This window comes from Dipodomys merriami, unplaced genomic scaffold (genome assembly GCF_024711535.1).
Source record: "Dipodomys merriami isolate MVZ:Mamm:240054 unplaced genomic scaffold, mDipMer1.0.p SCAF_2, whole genome shotgun sequence".
Taxonomy (NCBI): Eukaryota; Metazoa; Chordata; class Mammalia; order Rodentia; family Heteromyidae; genus Dipodomys; species Dipodomys merriami.
The window spans coordinates 103,718,311-103,740,011 of NW_027203381.1; the positions used below are offsets into that span (position 1 = coordinate 103,718,311).

General features: G+C 34.7%; 1 protein-coding gene across 3 annotated transcripts in view; it reads left to right on the forward strand.

The window, feature by feature from the left end:
• Usp25 (ubiquitin specific peptidase 25) overlaps window positions 1-21,701 on the forward strand; it is a 104,664-nt gene that overhangs the window by 67,724 nt on the left and 15,239 nt on the right. For 2 of the 3 annotated variants that reach the window (XM_070030491.1, XM_070030492.1), the window contains 3 exons: window positions 11,571-11,710; window positions 16,271-16,384; window positions 18,860-18,955. In XM_070030491.1, coding sequence (XP_069886592.1) covers window positions 11,571-11,710; window positions 16,271-16,384; window positions 18,860-18,955 — 350 coding nt within the window. The remainder of the gene's footprint in view (window positions 1-11,570; window positions 11,711-16,270; window positions 16,385-18,859; window positions 18,956-21,701) is intronic. The other variant, XM_070030493.1, reaches the window with a different exon arrangement.

Below are 21,701 nucleotides of genomic sequence, written 5' to 3' on the forward strand. Positions count from 1 at the left end.
AAGCCAGATCCATTTCATTGTGACTTTATTGCATCCTTCATCATCTTCTATACATATCCTTCCCAATCATTCTCTTGAACTTGCCCAGGATGAAGCTACTTTATTATTCTTCCCTTAAAGTGCACATGCAAATTTTCTTTTTATTTATAGAAGCATAGGGCCACATAATTAACGTAAGTTGTGGAAGTAGTACCTGAGCACGTAAGCACTGTGGGCTTTCCATCATTGGTGGAGCTACAACCTTACTCTTGGTGTACCTACATTTCATCATTCGAAAATAGAAAATTTTGTGAGCCTTCTCTTCTTTATCTTGCCTGTTCTTTATTTTTAGCATAAATTAATCCATTGTGATATTTAATTACATGCATATACTGCTTTTCTGCTTTATAGTCCTTTATAGTACTCTTCCTTAACCTTCTCTTTCTTCCCCATTTAAAGAGTTTTTAGTGAGTTTGGTTTAGCTCAAGTATATGTATGTGTGTGCATGCATGTGTGTACAATATATAAGAAGTAATATACATTACTTCTATAATATTCTGTCAATCTGTCTTTTCTTCTCCCTGGTTTCTCTCCCCAAATAGTCCCCCTTTTACAGTTATGTCATATATACATACTACTATCATTATTCTAGGTCTAGTATCTGTATACAGCGAAAATATACAGCATTTATTTTTCAGAGCTTGGTTTAACATGATCTATGTTTCTTTTCATTTTCCTGTAATTGACATCATCTCTCTCTCTCTCTCTCTCTCTCTCTCTCCCTCTCTCTCCCTCCCTCTCTCTCCCTCCCTTTCTCTCTCTCTCTTTTTTGCCAGTCCTGCGGTTTGAACTCAGGGCTTGGGCACTGTCCCTGAAGCTCAAGGCTAACACTCTTCCACTTGAACCATAGCATCACTTCTGGGTTTTTCTGATTATGAACTTCAGGCAGGCTGGGCAAGCATTCTACCATAAGCCATATTCCCAGTCCCACATCATTTCTTCTTTATGATCTAATAATTCTCCATTATGTATACACCACATTTTCTCTATCCAAAATTGGTGTTAGGCACCAAGGCTGGTTCAGTTTTTTTGGCTGTTATAAATAGTGCTGCTAGAAATCTCTGTGTGCTAGTATCTCTCAAATTTTGACTAACATTCCTTTTGGTATATAGCCAAGAGGTTGTAACAGAATCTATATTTAGTTTCTTGAGGAATCTCTATACTTATTTCTGTCATTGCGAAACTAGTTTTACATTCCCATCAACAGCATTTATTATTTGTCTTCTTGATTACAACTACCATTCTGACTCAGTGTCTTTTTTATTTGCCTTTCCGTTATGGCTAAGGATGTTGAATATTTCTTCATGTTTTATTAACCATTTATATTTTGAGAACTGTTTGTTCATTTACCCAATCCCAATAGCGCTATTTGTTCTTTGGCTCTTTTTATTTTTTTAGCTCTGTATTTGCTGAATAATTCTTTATCCATTGATGAAGTAGCAAAAATTTTCTCCCTATTTTCTGGATAGTCCCTTGATCTTGGTAATTATTTATTTTGATACACAGAACACTTTAATTTTATGCTGTCTTATCTGCCTGTTTTTTGCCACTACTTGCTGAGCTCTTGGAGTCCTATTTAGAAAGTTGTAATTTCATTGATGAAGGTCTTACATTAAGATATTTGTCTTTGAAATGATTTTAGAACAGAGTGAGAGACTGGTATCTAATTTTAGTTTTTTGTATCTAGATATCCAGTTTTCCAACATTTGTTGAAGACACTTAGGCTTGTTCATCAAAACTCAGATGGCCAAAATTATGTGGGTTTATTTCTGAATTTTCTATTGTACACCATTTATCTATATTTTTGTGCAATTGACATTTTTTTGTGCCATTGACATAATGTTTTTGTTACTTTTTTTCTTATGTCTTTTTTATTTTTCCTTTAAGGTTTCATAGTTTTCATTGTAGAGGTATTTCATGTTCCTACATTGTAAATGGAATAATATTCCTGACTTTTTTTTTCTGTTCATTTGTTGTTTATAGAGGAAAGCTACTGAGTTTTGTATGTTTATTTTGTATTCTGCTACACTGCAGAAGTGTTGATCAGATCTAAGAGTTTTGTTTTGTGTTCATTTGTCCTTAGGGATTAAGTATGGCATTATATCATTATATCATCATCAACAGGATAATTTGACTTCTTTTCCCTATTGAATGCTTTTTATTTCTTTCTGTTGCTTTATTGCTCTGGCTAGGAATTCCTGTACTATATTGAGTAAAAGTGGAGACAGTGTGCAAGCTTTCATTTTTCAGTTGAATAAATAGTTTCAGTATTCCCCCGTTCAGGATAATGTTGGCTATAGGTTGAACATGATATAACTTTTGTTATATTGAAGTGTGTTCCTTATTTTCTTCATGGCTTTTATTATGAAGGGATGTTGAACTCTGTCAAAGGCTTTTTGTGCATCTGGTGAGGTGATTATGTGATTTTTGTCCCTGATTCTGTTGAAGCCCTGTATTGTATTGTTGATTTGTATATATTGAACAATCCTTTCATCTTTGGAATGAAACAGTCATGGGTTATGATCTCTTACTGTTTTTTGAATTCAGCCTCCAAGTATTAAGGGCTTTTGTTTTTGTTTTTGTTTTCTTTTTTTTTTTCATTAAGGAAATTGGCCTGCATTTTTTTTTAACCTGTTCTGGTAATTCTGGCTTCAGAGAATGTGTGTCACAGAATTCCTTCTTTGTTTCATAAAATCATCTTGCTTGCTTCTCGTTTAGCTCCCCAAATTTAGGATTAATACACTTTATTTTACTATCAAATTAGCATACCTGTTTGATAAGAACTACATTCTTGATTTTATTGGCCATTTTTTTTAATAATCAGTGCCTCCCATTACACATTTCCAAACTGTTCTGTAGTTTTTAGAATTCAGTATTATTTGTTGGCCCCTCGTTTTATTTATTTATTGTTTAATTTTAATTCGTTTTGCTGTAACTAAGGTTTTGAACTCAGCCATGCTCTGCTGGGCAGATACTGATCTTTGCCTTCAGCTTCTCCTTCTGATGATTAATTATGAGATGATTTATCACTTTCTTCCCAGGCACGTACCTGGACAACAGTCTGCCTGCTTTAGGCTTCCAGTTGCAGCTAAGATAACATGCACATGTCCCTGTGTTCAGTATGAAAAGGGGTCTCTCAAATATATTTTTTAAGCCTGGGCTGGTCTCAAACTTCAGTCTTCCCAGTCTCAGCTTCCAAGAAGCTTGGGTAATAGGCATGAGTCACTGATACCTGGTTCATGTCTTTTTTTTTTTTTTTTTTTTTGTCAGTCACAGGGCCTGAACTCTGGGCCTGGGCACTGTCCCTCAACTATTCAGCTCAAGCACTTGAGCCATAGCTCCACTTCCAGCCTTTCTGCTTATGTGGTGCTGAGAAATCCAACTCAGGGTCTCATGCATGCAAGGCAAGCACTCTACCACCTTCCCAGCCCTCATGTCTTTTTTTATGTGGAAAATAAACTTAAAGGCAGCTGTGAACATGAGCAGAGGCAGAATGACTTGAACATAAAGAATAGAAATACCCAATTCCAGATTTAGTTGTTTTGTTTTTGTTTTTTTTTGGTTGGCCGTGGGGCTTGAACTCTGGGCTTGGGCGCTGTCCCTCAGCTCTTCAGCTCAAGACTAGCGCTCTACTACTTGAGCCATAGCACCACTTCCGGCTTTTTCTGCTTATGTGGTGCTGAGGAATGGAACCCAGGGCCTCATCCATGCAAGGCAAGCACTCTATCACTGAGCCACTTTCCCAGCCCCAGATTGAGTTTTGAAAAAGCAGTGGCAATGTTACAATAGGGAAGGTGTATCTTCTATGGTAAATATATTTTTTGATTTAGTGGAAGTAGAATGTGCCAAGTCTGTAGATTTGTAGACTTTATTTCAAGATTCATTTCTATTACTAAGTTATCTTTGACTTTTGATTAGGTAAAATATTTTATCTTCAATTTCTATTAGTATATTTGATTTATTATGTTATGCCATATTAACATACCTTTTGTTGTATGGGAGTTTCAGCTATCATAGTTGAAGCAGAGCAAAGGTGGCTCACTATTTAGGAGGCCTGATCTGAGAATTGCAATTCAGAGCCAGCTTGGGCAGGCAAATCTTTGAGGCTCTTCTCTTCAGTTAAAAAAAAAGCCAGCAGTGAAGATGTCACAAGTGACAGAGCATCAGCCTTGAGTGAAAAAAATGAAGCAAGAGCACCAGGTCATGAGTTCAAGCTGTAGTATTGGCTCTCTCTCTCTCTCTCGCTCGCTCGCTTGCTCGCTCTCTCTCTCACTCTCTCTCTCGAAAAAAGGCTATATTTCATTAGAAATCCTGTCTCCTATTATTAGTCGATGATTTTTTTTGTCGAAATGTTCTTGTTGTCTTCCTGTTTTACTTAGATTTTCAAAATTTAAGTGTAATACTTTGAGAAACTCATAGAACCTATATTTAAGTCTCACAGGTATGCCCTAAGATTATGAGTTAGCTGGAAGAAATAATAGAAGAAACCTTGTTTATAGAATTCAGCAGCAATTTTCTTTCCCTCCTTGGAAGTCTCAATAAAGATGTAATGGAGGAACTAGTTTAAGTCCTAGTTATACTGACTTTGGTTCCACACAAGAATATTAATATATCAAATTAGCATGTCTTTGTTTTATATATATGATTAATACCACTGTCAGCCTCACCTCTCCAGCATTATTCATTACCTAACTGAAGGTGTAATGAGTAATAAGTAGTAAGAAAGGATTAGGTTCATCTCATGTTTCCTCTTTAAACCTACTTACTCCAAAGTGAAACTTACCTTAGTACTTGTGTGTAGGTTTCTAGCCCATGTTCTTCACTATAATTTTACATATCAGAATTGTACATCAGTTGGCTTCTCCTCTGCATATAAGCAGCACATCACATCTAAGACTTCGTGGAATCAGAATTACAGGAAGATGGATCCAGATAGTATTTGTTGAATAATCTTCAGAAAATTCAGATATAATTCTGCTTGATCAGCTTGGCTCTAAGTTGTATTTATACAATAGTTAGAGAGAAGAGTATTATATTCTTCCTCCAAAAAATAGTTGAGGTCCTTACAGCTACACATAGTGTACTCAGATTTCAAATGAAAGAAATAAAAAGAAAGATGAAAAAGTAATGTACCACTGGTTAAGATTGACAAGAGATGTGTTCCATAAGATTTCATGCATTTTGTCTATGTGTAGGAGACAGATTGGGACTTAGCTGCAAACACTGTCTAGAAGTCAGAAATCAACTAATGTTCTAGGAAGGGTAGAATTATTTCCTAAGGTAAGACCTGATAGATACTTACTATGCTCAGATTTTTAAAAAGCTGGTACAGGATGTTATCTAGTATGATGATGATAGATGGTATATGTCTCTTGGAATATTTTCTGTCATGAGTTCTTTGTCTGGAAATTTCAGTTTGGCTTTTCTAGGGTGAATTTAAGACTTTCAAGTATACTCACTGTGTAGTTTACAGTTGATAGGTTTAAGTGCATAGTAATGCTATAGTACTCTATATTCTGCATCAATTTTGACTTGTATTAACTCACCTGTTTAGAGTAGGGCCCAGGAATCTAAAGTGTTCTATGCAGCCAGTTCGATAGTTTCACAGTTCTATAGTTGTTTTTAAGGAACTAATTTTAAATGCATTTCTAGAAGAGTATAGGGAGTATATATCTATTAAATATTTAATTCTCCTTCAGTGTGAGTAATCAGTATGACTCATTAATAAGTCAAGGTAATAAATACATGTAAAATACATCTCATAGGTTACTTTTTGTTGTTGTTGCTGTGGGGTTTGAACTCTGGGCATGGACACTGTCCCTAAGCTCTTCAGCTCAAGGCAAGCACTTGAGCCACAGCACCACTTCCAGTTTCCTGGTGGTTATTGGAGATGAGTGTCACGAACTTTCCTGCCTGGGCTGGCTTTGAACCAGGATCCTCAGATCTTAGCCTCCTGAGTAGCTAGGATTACAGGCGTGGAGCCACCAGTGCCCAGCTAAAGGTTACTTTTTATTGTTGTTTAAGAACAGATTCTTTTTTTTTTATTGTTAAGAACAGATTCTTATACTTTAATAGAATTGGTAGTTCAATTAACTTTCTTGTTAAGATATTGAATACTACAGGTAAGAAATACACATAAGTAAAACATTCTTTCAGTTTATTACTTTAATATGAAGGAATATCCAATGAGCCAGTTTAGAATACCCTCAGAACACTGGGCCTGCTATAACAGTGAAATAGGTGAATGAAATGACTAGTGTATGTAGCAGATTATCTTTTGTGGATGTTACTTGTTTAAAAATCTCAGCAATCACCCTGAAAAGCACAGAAATAATTTGAGAGGTATTTAAGGAACAGATATGACCAGTCTGTAGAGAACTGTCAATCATGGCAAAATGAGTGCATGTAGTAGCTTGTAGCTGTAGGTAGGGAATTGTATTGCCTTTCCTTCCCTTTGACGAAATACCAAAGATAAATAACTTAAAGAGAAATGGTTTAGTCTCATAGTGTCAGATCTTCCAGCCCATAGTTTACTGGCCCCTTGCCTTTAGCATTGTGGTGAAGCTGAACATCATGGTGGGCAGAAGTATCTTATGGAGTACAGTTGCTCATCTCGCTGTCACCAGGAAGCAGAGAGAGGGATAGAGGAAGGGGCTAGGCTCTTCAGCAGCATGCAGTCTGTGATCTACTTCCTCGAACTAAAGTTTGTACCACCTTCTTATAACACCATCGGATGGCGACCAAGCCTATGACACATGTGCTTTGGGGGAAATTTAACATCTAAACCAGATTGGGAAACAAAAAATTCCAACAGAATTTTCACAAGTAATCCGCACTGTCTTAAGTGACAATATATTAAGCCAAAAGCAATTCATATGTAGAGGCAGAAGATTCATCAAGCAGCATGGTCTCCACTTATTAAAGTTTTAGCAATCATACAGGCCAGCAGTTATGACAGTTGTATAGGGTTACAGGTAAAAGCTAAATGTTTTGTCCTACTGCTCTCATTAACAATGATAGGGAAATTGCCTACATGTGATGGTGAGACTTAGTTGTACAAAACTTCTTGGTTAAAAGAAATGATGTATATTGATATGAAAAAATGTTTTAAATTAAAACCAGTGTATGTAACTTGTTTTAAAAATAGATTAGACAGGTAATATACAAAATAAGTAATATAAAAGAAAACATTAACAATCCTTTTATCTGAGTAGTGGAAAGAGCTTTTGATTTTTCTCATATTGGTTTATAGATTTTTTTTCTTAATGTATATTTTATTATAAAGATACTGTATAGAGGGGTTACAGTTACATGAGCAAGGTAATGAATCCATTTCCTATTGAGCATTGTTTTCACCCTCCTTTATTTTTTTCCCTACCATCCCTTTCCTCCCACCTTCCCAACCCCTCCTTCTCCACCTTGCAGAGTTGTAAAGTTTGTTTTCAACATAGTGTCTTGTATATCTCATTGTTACAGTGGGTCAGCCTGTATCCTTGTTTCAGCATTTTGTTATTTCCTTTCCCCTCTCCAAATTAGAAAAATGTGTATACAACATGCTGGACACCAGAATCAAATACAGTGACAACAGAGCTTATACCATGGGGGAAGAACATAAAAGAAACAAAACAAAACAAAAATCACATAGTACATTATAAGCACCTTAAAAAGAACAACGAAGATAAAAACTCTTTTGTCCCTATCTTGGGTTCATTTTCACTTAGCATCAGCTTATATGGTCATATGTACATAGGTTTTGACCTCTTTTGCTTGTCCTAGACATATACTAGTTATTGCAGATAAGGAAAACTATGGGACGTATGTTTCTTTGCATCTGCTTGTTTCACTTATTATAATTTTAGTACACACATGTTTACTATTTTGGTTTGATAAAATTAAGGCAAAATCTCCTTTCTTGAGGATCTTCTGTTATTATCTGATTCTCTTGTTAATCTCCTATGATGAATTGTCTGTAATGCTTCATTTAAAGTAATTACCATTTTTCTTACATGTAGGAGCTTTCTTATAATCATGACCTGGCTAATAGAGTATCTTTCATCTTGAAAATGTCACTTCATAGATTTTTCTTAAAAGCAATCTCTTATCCAGAAGTCTTTGTGAATCCCTTTTACATCACCTACATCTGTTCAGACTACCCAATTTATCATATCCCTCTTTATATTTCACATATATTTTGGTTTGATTACCATCATAAAGACTCACTGATAACAGGAATTTCATGCTTATCTGTCCAACAGTGATTTCCCACATGCTATTCCTTCATAATATTCTCTGCAAATCCTTCAAGACTCATCTCCAGAAAATCTTTCTTTTCATACAACACCATATCAAGTGTGTGTATTCGGTCCATAGTTCCTCTGTAGAACCATATGTGTTTCTTACTGCAAGTAGCACATAGTATGATAATAGAGTTTATACATGTCTGATTTTACTGGGAATTCTTTAATATGAACAAAATATTTAGATATATAAAAATATATAGCACAGTACTGAAATTGGTACAGGTTCACACACATACTGGAAATGTAACATGTTGCTTATTCGTTTTCCAAAATTCTGAGTCCTTGTAAGCTTGTATTCTATGCCTATATCACCAATCCAATAAGTTGTCTGGTAGCAATAATTTTCTAAATATTCTAGAGAAAGTACCTTTCTGTGAGGTGGAGGCAAAACCAGTTGTTATCACCCATAATTTTTTTTGTACTTAAACTTCTATATGGAAGAAAACTTTTTGCCCTAATGTCCCATAGTGGGTTGTCTGTGTTAATTAAATAAAATTACTCTTGTTCCTAAGGACTTATTTTACATATATTCCCAATTAGGCCAATGTTTGGCTAGATTGATCTTTTGGCCCTCAGTACATTAAGTTCATATCATACTCTTAGTCATTACCCTTGACTATATAGTGAAAAGAGTAGCAAACACAATAAAAAACTTCGCAAGAAGTTTCTTCTGATAAGCCCTAGAATTGCTGGCTTTAAGCACTTGCATAAAACCTTCAGAGAAAGTTGCAGTGCATAACTGGAAGTAGCCTAAGGTTATCTTTCTGTTACCATTTAAGACCATCAAAGGATAGATAGAAGCCAGTCTAAAGTCAGGAAATACATATGTATGACAGTTACATTTTAACTTCTTCCTCTTGTTAGATACATGTTAAACATTTTTAACTTGAGTTTTCTTTACAGTAATTTTTATCTGTGTCATCTTCATTACTCATGCCAAAATCTTTGTCTCAACTTCTTATATAGTCTCCAAATCTTTTTGGCTTTTGAGACAGTGTCTCAGATGTGTCCCAGACTGACCTGAAACTCACAACTTCCTGCCCCATCTTCCCATATGCTGGCCTTACAGATAGATATACTCTACTATACCTGATTCTGGTCTCTAAACCTCTGTGTCCAAAGTAAATCTTGAATCTAGTCACTTCTTACAACCACTATTGGTGTCTGGTATCCAATATCCAAAAGTACAGTTATTTCTTTTTTGATTGCTCTAACACACATTTAGTACCTTTGCTGATCTTAAATTATAATCTCGTCTCTAATTTTTCTTCACAATGTAACTAGAATTATATTTTTTTTCTGTGCTAAGTATTAAATGCAAGGATTTGAACAGGTTAGGCAAGCATACTACCACTGATTTTCCCCTAAAGGCTCCCAAGACATTTCTGTTTTTAATTTGCTATGTTGTCATTATTTAAAGTATCATTAATTTCCTATTTCCCTCAAAACTTTCACATAACTTATGAGTTACCTCATCATCTTTTAATATATCTATCTGTCTCTTTTACTGTTATGCAGGCACATTGTTACTTGGATTCAGCTCATGCAAAGTGCTTGGGCCCTTGTTTTTTTCTGTCTGGTGAATCAACACATTAAGATGAAAACAACTCATTTAGCTAAATTAGATTTCCTTATCATACTAATTAAATTACCACAGCACACTACCTTCATTATCCTTATATAATGTACTATTAGAATGTTGTCACAATTTATATCTGTGGTCGTTTGATTAATGACTTTGTCCATAGTTTACTTTAAGAGGAAAGAAACTAGACAACTGGAGTTGTAGTACCTGGCATATATTTAGGTGCTTAATTAAAATGTGTTGGCTAAATGAATGACCACTCAGCCATGTAAGTTGAAATTACTTTTTGAATATTTATTTTACCTTGGAGATTTTTAAATTTAATGGAATGTTAGAGAGGATGACAGTAGCCCTGCTGTGTCTCAGTAGGTAGGTGAGGAAAGACTTATTTAATCACTTTCAGGAATATGGTGGGATTTTACCTCTTTTTTTTTTCATATCCATTCATTAACTGAGGCATTAATTCATTTGTTCCATTAAGTTATTATGTTCCTGTTTTGTGCATTGAAGACAGCAATGCAAGAGATAGCTCATGCGATCCTTTCAGTCTTATATAGGCTTGAAACAGATGCAATAGTAATTAGGTTAACATTGTAGTAAATGATGTTTAAAAGGAAATTTTAGGGTGTTCTCATTTATCACTGATTTAGTCTTTTAATGGATACTTGACCATGCTGAAGACACTGACTTTCATACCCTGGGAGGCAGAAACAGAATTACTGATATCTAGGAAGTAGATGCTAGTTTCATAGCATAGCCCTGTTTAATACTGAACTATCTGAAACAATATCTTGGTAATGCCAATGCTGAAGGAACCCTACTGTAGTAGAAATATTAAGGACAAGGATGAGTGAAAATGTCTGAGTAGAGCAGAAGAGTAGGTGAGTGTAGGGTGAGCAGAGGGAAGAATATGTAGGAAAATTAGAAGGTAAATGTCACTTTCATTGTACTTGAAGAAATGGAGAAAACTAAACTTGTGCCCTTTGAGTAAAGGGCACAAGGTGACATTGAAGGGAAAGGCACTGACACAAAGCTTTGTGAATATGTAAGTTATGCAAGGAGGTTGTTTGTGACATACTCATATAGTTGGATTTATTGTTTTGAGCTCAAAACATAGGTAAGACAGATATGTTAGAACATCCTTACATAGATGGCATTACTATACACTGGTACTAGTTTCCCAACTTGAGATTGCTTCTTCTCAGACAATATTCTCCTACCAGAGCAAATTTAGAAAATATAAATGGTTAGCTTCATTCAGGATTAGGATTTTGTTAGGTAGGTGTGTGAAGAAGGGTATTCTGCTCTCATCCATATCAAATTCTGTTCTTGACAAAATGTTTATTTTCTAAAATGGGATTTGGTACTTTCCATTCTAGGAAAGTTTTTACGTAAGTTATCATAAATGATGATGAGTGCTTTCTTTGATAATTGTTTAAATGCTCTTGGTTCTTTTTCGTTGTTATTTTTTGTTTCTTTGTAAATTTCAAGTGGAAAGTGCTGTATTTTGAAGGATGTATTTTATTGTAAGCAGAATACTAAAATTGGTTATTGTATAACTGCAGATTAGAAATAAATAACAGATTCATCTTAGTACAGACTCTGTGATTTATATTAGATATACAATTGATTCTTTTCTCATGAAGCACAAGCAGGAGAACCAGAATATCTAGAGCAGCCTTCAAGAAGTGATTTCTCAAAGCACTTGAAAGAAGAAACTATTCGAATAATTACCAAGGCATCACATGAGCATGAAGATAAAAGTCCTGAAACAGTTTTGCAGTCGGTAAGAACCTTTCTTTTGGCTCTCTGAACGTAGCCATGTTCATGACATTTCCTGCAATATGAAGGAGAGCAACCTGTCTGGGAGTTGAGAGACAGGGAACAGTGTTGGCTCTGTTATAAATATGGTCAGTCATCGTGGCAACTCACATAAACCGTGGGCTGTATGTGAGAGAACTAGGAAGAATCCTAATTATAAACAAAATAATGCATTTGACTAGAAACTTAAAAAGAGAAGTTAATAAGTTTGTTACTGTCGTTTTCCCTGACCATCACACCTCTTACCTAAAATACAATTTCATTGGAATAGTTGAGAATTGAAGACATAAATTTTATTTCATAAAATATATTTGGCCGTAAGAGTGTCAGATACTACTTGCTAGAGCATTGTTAACAGGCTAAAGATAATGCTATCTTATTAGAGACAATGAGATTAACTGTGGCTTATATTACCAGAAGACAGTAATATAGGAAAGTATTTACACTATTTCCCTATCATATTCTTATTTTGTAGTTTTGTGTTTCTGTAACCCTAAATGAGGACAGTGGTATATCAGTGCATATGACTTTGAGAGATGCTATTTCAAGAATTTGATATTGCAAAACCTCTCAGTTTTTATTTATCATTTATTGTACTTCAGTAGTAAGAATCAGCAGTTCTAATGCAGATTTTATGGCAATGCCTTTTAGTGTGTTTGAAAATTCTCCTCTGAGAGAACTAAAGATAGAAGGATGTATCATAATTTTACAACACTTACTATTCTGCCTAGTAAGTGAACTCTCAGGAGTAACTTAAAATTGCAATGAGACTTTGATATTAAATCCATATTAACTAAAATGTCAAATAGAGTATTTTGTTAATTATATTTTGTTAATTGTATTTCCTTACCTTTATTTCCAGTTTGTAAACTGGAAAATGTATTAACATCATCTTACTGTTAAGTAAGATTTTTCTTATGATTCCAAAATTTGTAAATGCTTGGAGACTGTAAATGAATTTAAGATGAGCATGTGCTAACTCTGAAATTTTTCTTGGAAAATTCTTTGGTCAGAATTCTGCCTCTAGGTGGGTGGGAAGAGGAAAATGTAGGAAATAAAAACAGAGTAGTAGTAATTTTGCCCCATCCGCAAATTAATTTGTAGGGACTTGGGTAACTAGAACTTTTGTTTGGTAGATTCTAAATGATAGCTAATTAGTGTCAGCTTTTTCTCTTGGTATTTTAAAACCCAAAACAGCTAGTTTCATTTAGAGTCACATTCTTTTTTTTTTTAAGTCTGGTTAATCATAAGTAATTCAAGTTCACAAAAATGAGCCCTTAAGTTTTGATGATTTTGTTTTACTAATAAAGTTATTATCTTGTAAACTAGTAACCTGCTGCTGCATCTCTACTTAGAAAAGTACAATGGCAGGGAGAGAATACGATAGGGAAATAGTGTAAATACTTTCCTACATTACTGTCTTCTAGTAATATAATCCACAGTTAACCTCATTGTCTCTTATAATATGGCAATTTTAAATTTTCTATCTTTGGCTAGTAAGAATACCTTGTGGTCCTTGATCTCATTATTACTTAATAGCCTGGTCACAGTTTTATATGGTGTTTTATTTTCATTGAAGGTTAATATATGATAGAAGCTAAATTAAGTCTTCAATATTTAGGATCAGGTATTGCTTGCCTAAGTCTCAAAAATGGAGATAAATGGAGATAATTGTGGGACAAAGAAGTAATTTTTCTGTTACGTTAGTCCTAGATATTTTGCATATATAGTATTTATTTTCCAACGTTAAAATATAAGAATATTCTGTAAATCTTAGATTGATGGAAACTGTAGGCAGCATTGAAATGTTTAAGCAGCTTTGTGTTTTATATTATTTGGAATGCTTTAGGTTATTAACAAAATCCAGAGAATTAGACTTGGAGAAAGAACCTTCAATGATCCTAGCACCCATTCCTGTCAATATGTTGGTTTGTTTTTTTTTCCATCTTTACTTGTAAATACAATTCTTGAATTTATTTTTGTAGTTGAGTTATTACTGCATATAAAATTTCATGTCTTGCCTTTTCTTCGCTAATCTTATAATGTCTCCTGATGTTGTAAACTAAACAAATTCTGCTGAGTATGTTTCATTGAATAATTAAATTATTGTTTGCTTAAGCATTCTGTTGTATACTTATTTATATGTTCACATTTTTTACTTTTATTATAAATAAGCTGTTAAAATAAAAATCTGTATTTTCAAGTGTTTTCCTTAGAATAGATTTTCATAGTTTAATTTTATTAAAAGAATGACATGTTAAGGTGGCCAAAGGGATTATAGTTCTGTGACTTTATAGCTACCTTCCTATGAGAACATTTATTTTGAGGGGGAGGGGTCAGTTGTGGTGTTTGAACTCAGGGTCTGAGCACTGTCCCTGAGCTCTTTTGCTCAAGACTAGTACTCAGACTACCTACCACTTCACTTCTAGTTTTTGAGGGGTTAATTGGAGATAAAGAGTCTCACGGGGACTTTTCTGCCTGGGCTGGCTTTGAATTGGGATCTAGCATCCTGAGTAGCTAGGATTAAAGGTGTGAGCCACCAGCACCTGACTATGAGAACACTTAAAAAAAATTGTATAGTTAGTGGGATTTAGAAAATTAGTAAAATTCTTTATCATATTTTTTTTACCTTACTGAGGAACTTTTAAAAACTGTTCTCAAGCTTACCCTTTCTTAATGTGCTCATATAAAGACTGAAAATAATGGAAAAATAAACATGTATTTTTCTTTAGTGAACCCTTGTTTATGTGAAAAATTGCATCTTAATGTATCTAAATTTGATAGTGAATTTATTACTCCTTACTATTCCAAATTTGGTAAACTATATATTAAGTTCCAATCTTAGAGCAACAGAAAGTAGTCTCCAAGTGTTTCAAAGCTTGATATAGATGAATTGTCTTCCTGTCCTCAACTTACATCCATAGAATTCCTCAACATTAATGTTGTTGGAACTCTTTGACAGCAACTACTTAGGCTTATAACACATTTCTCAAATTGCTCCCCTTACCCCCAGGTCCTATGCATTTCCTAAATATTCTCAGTCATCTATTTCCCAGTTTGCTTTAGTTTCCATTTTCTGTTCTTAGGATTGTAGTAGTTTAGATTTGTTTTCTAGTTCGAAATTTATCACCAAAAATCCTGTAAGATTTCTTAATTTCTATTTTATCTTTGATTCTTGTGAATGGTGAACTAGCTAATATTTCCTCTCTTACATGCTAGAATTTGCAATCTATAGTTATAAGCACATCTTTATAGAATCTGGTAGTAATATTAGTCAGCATTAAATAAGTATAATTAATTTAGAGTAGTATAGTGACATTGGTAAAGCCTATCATTTATCATTTATAAAGCAACTGTTATGCTCTAGATACTGGCTTAGCTGAATATTACCTCTCATGATCACAAAACAGTGCTGATTAGTTATTTCCCCATGAAAAGTTAAAGGGTCACACAAATAAGAACACCATTTTTAAAAGCAGTATGAAAATAACCATTTTCTTTTAAAGAGATAACAGTTCTTTTAGAAGAGGCATTAATTACTGGCCTTGGCCATGAATTTATTTATTTAACATTTAACATTCCCTCCATTGTTATAAAATTTCTTTGTTTTATATCAGAATTAAGAATAATCATGTTGAAGCCCACTACAAATTAGAATAACCTATGCAAGATGATTCCAAGCACCATGTAAACTTTTGACACTTGCCTTAGTACTTCTGAATTCACTGAATACTTAAGATGTAAATGCACTGTATTGAAATCTTGTAGGCTTTCAGAATGAGTTAAACACAATAGAGAATGGATATTAACTGGATGGAGACACAACTGATTACTAGAAAGGATACTAGAAAATAAGTCCTAGCCGGGTACCAGTGGCTCATGCCTGTAATCCTAGCTACTCAGGGGGCTCAGATCTGAGGATCACGGTTCAAAGCCAGTCCTGGCAGAAAAGTCCATGAGACTCTTATCTCCACTAAACCACTAGAAAACCGGAAGTGGCACTGTGGCTCAAGCAGTAGAGCACTCACCTTGAGCTGAAGAGCGTAGTGACAGTGCCCAAGCCCCATGACTGACAAAAAAAAAAGTAAGTCCTACTAAGAAAATTCTTCTTATTCTTGATGAGATTGTGGAAAGTATAGTCTTACTTGTATTAAAATATCAAGACAAACTTTTGAGTGTCACTGGAATTTTGGTTTGAAATAAAACTCCAGCTGAATAAATAGAAGGAAATTCATCTTCAGTATTTATTTTTAACTTCAATAATTTTAAGTAGAGCCTCTGATGCTTTGAAGGAAAACTGAAATACTATTTTTAAGTGTGCTGGATGCAGCGGAACAGCGTGTAGATTTTGTATTACTTTGGTTAAAAAATTGCTTCCAATGTTCAATTTAAGTTTGTACTTAGCAAATTCAGGCATTGTAAAAAAAAAGAAAAAAGAAAAAAAGGTGTGAGAATCCAGGCACTTAAAGCTGGTGCTTTCATTATTGTATTTTCTAATGTTCATACTAATGATTTTCTTCTACAGAAACCTGAAACTACCACAAGCCAACCACCTTCTAACCAGCAAGTTGTAGAGGTGGCGATTCCTCATGTAGGCAAATTTATGATTGAATCAAAGGAGGGGGGGTATGACGATGAGGTACTTTATTTTATCACTCTGCACCATTCTTAATGTTTGTTGTTTGATACAAGCACTTTAGGCATGCCTACACCCTCACACTTGATGTCTTGCTGCATAACATACAGCTTTGCCACCCTTAGTGTAAAATTCTCTTACCAATTACTAACATGACTTTGAATATAAATTAAAACAAAGTAGAAAGCAATGGAGTATACTAAAAGAATTATTGTACACGAAAATAGGATCAGTTTACTCTCAGGTTGATAGACACACAACAGACTATTTTGCATTTTAAAATATTTTAAAATATTTTTCCTGTTTTATTTAAATAATTTATTTGTAAGTTGCCTACTATTCTCTACCAGGTAGATCATCCTAAAGCATGATTAAAAGATAGACACATGATATTTTTGCTGCTACAGCCTCTGCTTGTGATCATGAATGGCATTTCTCCACGTGACTATACCTTGTGGTGTTTCACACACTGTGGTGCCTCTGTCTTAATTCATCTCTATCTCTATTCTCATCTACGTAGTTTTTCATATATTCTGGAGGTATGTTAGTTCTCACAAGAGTTCTTCAAAATCCAGATGAAAGTGATCTATTGTTTGGTCCATTGGATTATTTTCCACTCACTTTATACCTTTCTCTTGAGCTTTTTCTTTTTTTCTTTTTTTTTTTTTTTTTGGTCCAGTTGTGGGGCCTGAACTCTGGGCCTGAGCACTGTCCCTCAGCTCTTCAGCTCAAGGCTAGTGCCCTACCACTTGAGCCACAGTGCCACTTCTGGCTTTTTCCTTTTTGCTTATGTGGTGCTGAGGAATCGAACCCAGGGCCTCAGGCATGCAAGGCAAGCGCTCTACCACTGAGCCAACTTCCCAGCCCTCTCTTGAGCTTTTTCAAATGATTCCCTTTTATGTGTTTGAGAGAAGGCCAGTAAAGCAATTTCTGCACAGTAACAGCAGAGGAGGCAATTCCTTTAGGATAATTGAGTGACTTGATGATCTATGTCCTTTGTTAGCTCTTGTGGATGTGTGGATAAAAAATGGAGTGTGTGTGTGTGTGTGTGTGTGTGTGTGTGTGTGTGTGTGTGTGTGTGACAGAGGAAAGTGTGAGTGTGAGTGAATGTATGAATTAAAAATACATGCTTGTATAATTTTTAAAATAACTTCCCCCAACTTAATTATGTAAGACTATTACATAAAAGTGAATCATCAAAATCAAAAACATTACAAAATCATTAATATTACTGTGCAATGTAAGATAACATGGCTATTTAAAGAAAAAGTAGATTTGTAAAATAAGAACTTACCAGAATGTTTTCTTACTTAGATTTTAGACACATGTAGACAACTATCACTGTACATTCCAGACTAAAACTATGAATAATACGTTCATTGAGTCAGAAGTAGTGGCTACAATCTTTTGATTGATATAAGGTACCTTCAGAGTGCTTTATTTAATTTTGTAGATATTTTAAAATATAAACAGCTCTGAACACTTAGTATAAAAACAAAAATTAAGTACATAATATTTCTTTATTATTCCAACTCACTACTTTCTTGCAATGTTGGTTCTCAAAAATTATAGAAACCAGCAAGTTTTTAGTAATAAAAATTATTTGTTAGGCATTAATTGCTTGCATTAATAAGCCTCCTAGCATTTTAAGTGGATCTGTTATTAATCACTTAACATACTGTTTTGTGCTAATTCTTTGGTTATTGGCTGAATTGTGTTTGTTGTCATTGTCTTAATTTATTAGAATGATAGTTTACCTGTGCATGTGTGTTGAATGTTTTTAGAGTAAGTCATGGGTACAAGACAGGTGCTAATAGATGCACATTATAGTTTTACAGGGACTCCTAACCTGGGGGCTGAACTGAGGTTAAAGTTTAGCTTTTTCTGAGATCACCAACCCTTGAGGCTTCTAAGTTCTCTCAGAGGGCAGAGATTGTTCTGATTTGTCTAGAAGGAAGTGCCTTTAAAAACTTTAGAATTGCCAGGCACCAATGACTCACACCTGTAATCCTAGCTACTCAGGAGGCTGAGATCTGAGGATTGCGGTTCAGAGCCAGCCAGGGCAGGAAAGTCTGTGAGACTCTAATCTGCAATAAACCATCAGAAAAACCAGAAGTGGCACTGTGGTTCAAGTGGTAGAGTGCTAGCCTTGAGCTGAAGAGCTGAGGGACAGCACCCAGGCCCAGAGTTCAAGCCCCCACAACTGACCCCCCCCCAAAAAAGTCTACAGTTTAAAGAAGATGCCTTTTTGCAGTTTGCATGAAGGCACTGTTTGAGTCACCTGTGCCTTGTATGGATGATTCTGAAAGATGCTTACTTGCACATCAGATAACATTTGCTATTTAATAAAGGCTACATTTGATTCATAAGCAGTGGAAACCAAGTGGTGTTTTAACTTGCATGGAAAGACATTGTTTTGATTTTTAAATTTTTGTATGTTAACCATTCAAAACCTCTTACTTTAAATTCCTGTGGCAGATCATGATGACACCGAATATGCAAGGTATTATCATGGCCATAGGTAAATCCAGGAATGTGTATGACAGGTGTGGTCCTGAAGCAGGGTTCTTTAAGGTACTATTAATATTTTCATTTTATTTTCCTGATTTGAAATATGTCCTAATGTCTTTTTTGTTCATACAATGAAATTTGTTAAATGTTTATTACCTTTAAGTACTTGTACAGAGGAGTTGCTGTTTAACAAAGCAGTTTATGAATACATCTTGAACAGTGTCTCCCCTCTCAACATTCTTACCCATCCCTCCGCTACCCACCACTTCCCTCACTCTTCCTAATTTTGAATTATTCACTCCATTTTCCCTCTGTTCTCCTATTTCCTGTGGTGTTTATGTTTTTGAACTTTGCCTTTGCCTTTCTAAGGAATAACATCTTAGATTCATTTCCTGTATAATTTCTCTTTTCCTCTATTAGCCATGACCACCTGAAATTCTGGGGCTGTTTCTTATATGCATGATCCAGAACTCTTTTCTCTGAATTTAGATAATTTAAGAAAATGAAAATATTTTACCTAAGTTACTATAATGTGCTTCTGGTTCATTACCACAAATTTGAATTGATATTTATATTTGAAGGAAATAACAGTATTGATGAACAATTATAGAAACAACTATTTATGGTCATAGCTGTTTATTGCTTACGTTATTTGACAGCAAACTGATTTATTCATTTAAAAATTTCTGAAACAAATTGCTCATTTATTATCTTGTTTCTTTTTCTTATTCAATCTTTTTTGTTGCCCATTGAATTTGTAATAGCCTAGTTGGTTCATGCATATAAGACAATCAGCCTGCTTCACTATTCTGTGATCACACCTTTTCCCAATTAATATGAGCACTTTTCAATATTTTCATTATTTATTTATTTGTTGGTGCTGGTACTGGGACTTGAACTCATGGCCTCACACTGTTGCTTAGCTTTTCTTTTCAAGACTTGTGATGTACCACTTGAGACACATTTCCAGTTCAAGCTTCTTGCTGGTTAATTGGATGTAAGAATATCTCAGATTTGTACCAATGCTATATGTGAATCTGATCTTCAGATCTCAGTGTTTTCAATAACTAGGCTTACAAATGTGAGCTACTGGCACCCAACCTAAGTTATTTTATTTACATATTTATAAGATGAAGTACCACATATGTTTCCTCATACATTATCATTTAGATTTGCCACACATCCTCACCTTTTCTATTACTTCTTCATGTTGTGTTTTAACTAAACAATTTTTTGATATTTAAAAAATCAAGAAAAAATAAATATGTATATTGTCAGTTGTGAGGTTTGACCCCTGGGCTTGGGTACTGTCCCTCTTCAGCACAAGGCAAATGCTCCACCACTTGAGCCACAGCGCCACTTCTGGTTTTCTGGTGGTTAATTGGAGATAAGAATCTCATGGACTTTCCTTTCCCAGGCTGGCTTTGGACTGCAGTCCTACCATCTCAGCCCCTGAATAGCTAGGATTACAGGTGAGAGCCACCGGCACCCGGCTTCAAAATATCTCTTGATTTCCTATACTTTTCAGTTATCTAGACCGGTCTTCTAAAAGTTCCTCATCCCCACCACTGTTACAAAACATAACATAGAAAATAAAAGTTTTGTGTACAATAGCTTATCTCAATGAACATTTTGTAATTTTCTAAGATTAGTGTAATCACTTTTTTATAGTTGATACAACTTTAATTGTCAAAATCGATAGAATAGATCATTTCAACTAGCCCAGGGAGCTTGAAACTATAAGCTGCAGAGTGACATTTGACAGATTTTGCTTGCTATCCCTGACAATATATGTCAGTGTATTACTGTGAGAGTACATCATTATCTGTTCACCACTTCTTCCGTATACAATGGTCTGACATGCCTAGGACTGAGAGTTTTCTAGAATATGTACTTGAAGTGCTATACAAAACTACTTCTAGGTACACTAGTTCCAGGACAAAATCATCCTCTTATTAAGATCTTATTGAAATGCTAAAAATCTAGTTTTAAAACATTGAAAAGAAAGACAGGAAAAGAAGGGAAGAGGGAAGGATTGGGGAAGGTTGTAGTATTATTACTGCATGTATTGCACAGCATTGAACCAAGCTACAAACATCACTCTTTCTCTTTGGCCTTCATCTTCTTGAAGTTAGTCATTTCCTAGTTTGGTTTGTATGGTTTTCTAAATCGTCTCTTATTTAACCTTTACCAATTTTATCTTGTTGGGGAAGCCTTTTCCTAGAGCTTTATGGACATACTTATATGGATTTGTTTTCTTTTACTCCTGTAACATAGCTACTAGCACCTAGGAACTCACTTATTCATTCTTATATTCTCTCTCTGTCTCTGTCTCATTTTGGCTTCTTTTTCTTGGCAGTTCATTTTAGTCATTATTCAGTTCTAATTCATAAGATACGTACACAACATCTGACATGAAAGTTGCTTTTGTCTCCCTATTTTCTTCCTATTCTTTTTGTTATTATTTAAGTTAATGGAAAATGATATCTCACATTTTGTTCTTGCCACTTCACAAAAAATCTTTAGACTTATTGCACATAACTCTTGGACTTCGAGGGAAAGCTTTTCAATTCTGTGCTTGAAAGTGTTTCTTAATGCACAAGGAATTTCTTATGCATTAAGTAAGATAAGACTAGATTTTTTTCCTCCAAATAGTGGGACAAGTGGGTTTCCACTTTCCATAAATGTGTCCATTTATGTGTAAATGTATCCTGATTAGTCACATCTGGTATCCTTTTGCTGCATTTACCTGTCCCTTTCCCACTAGTCTCATCAAGGTTACTAGTTTCATGTTTATGTATGTACATTG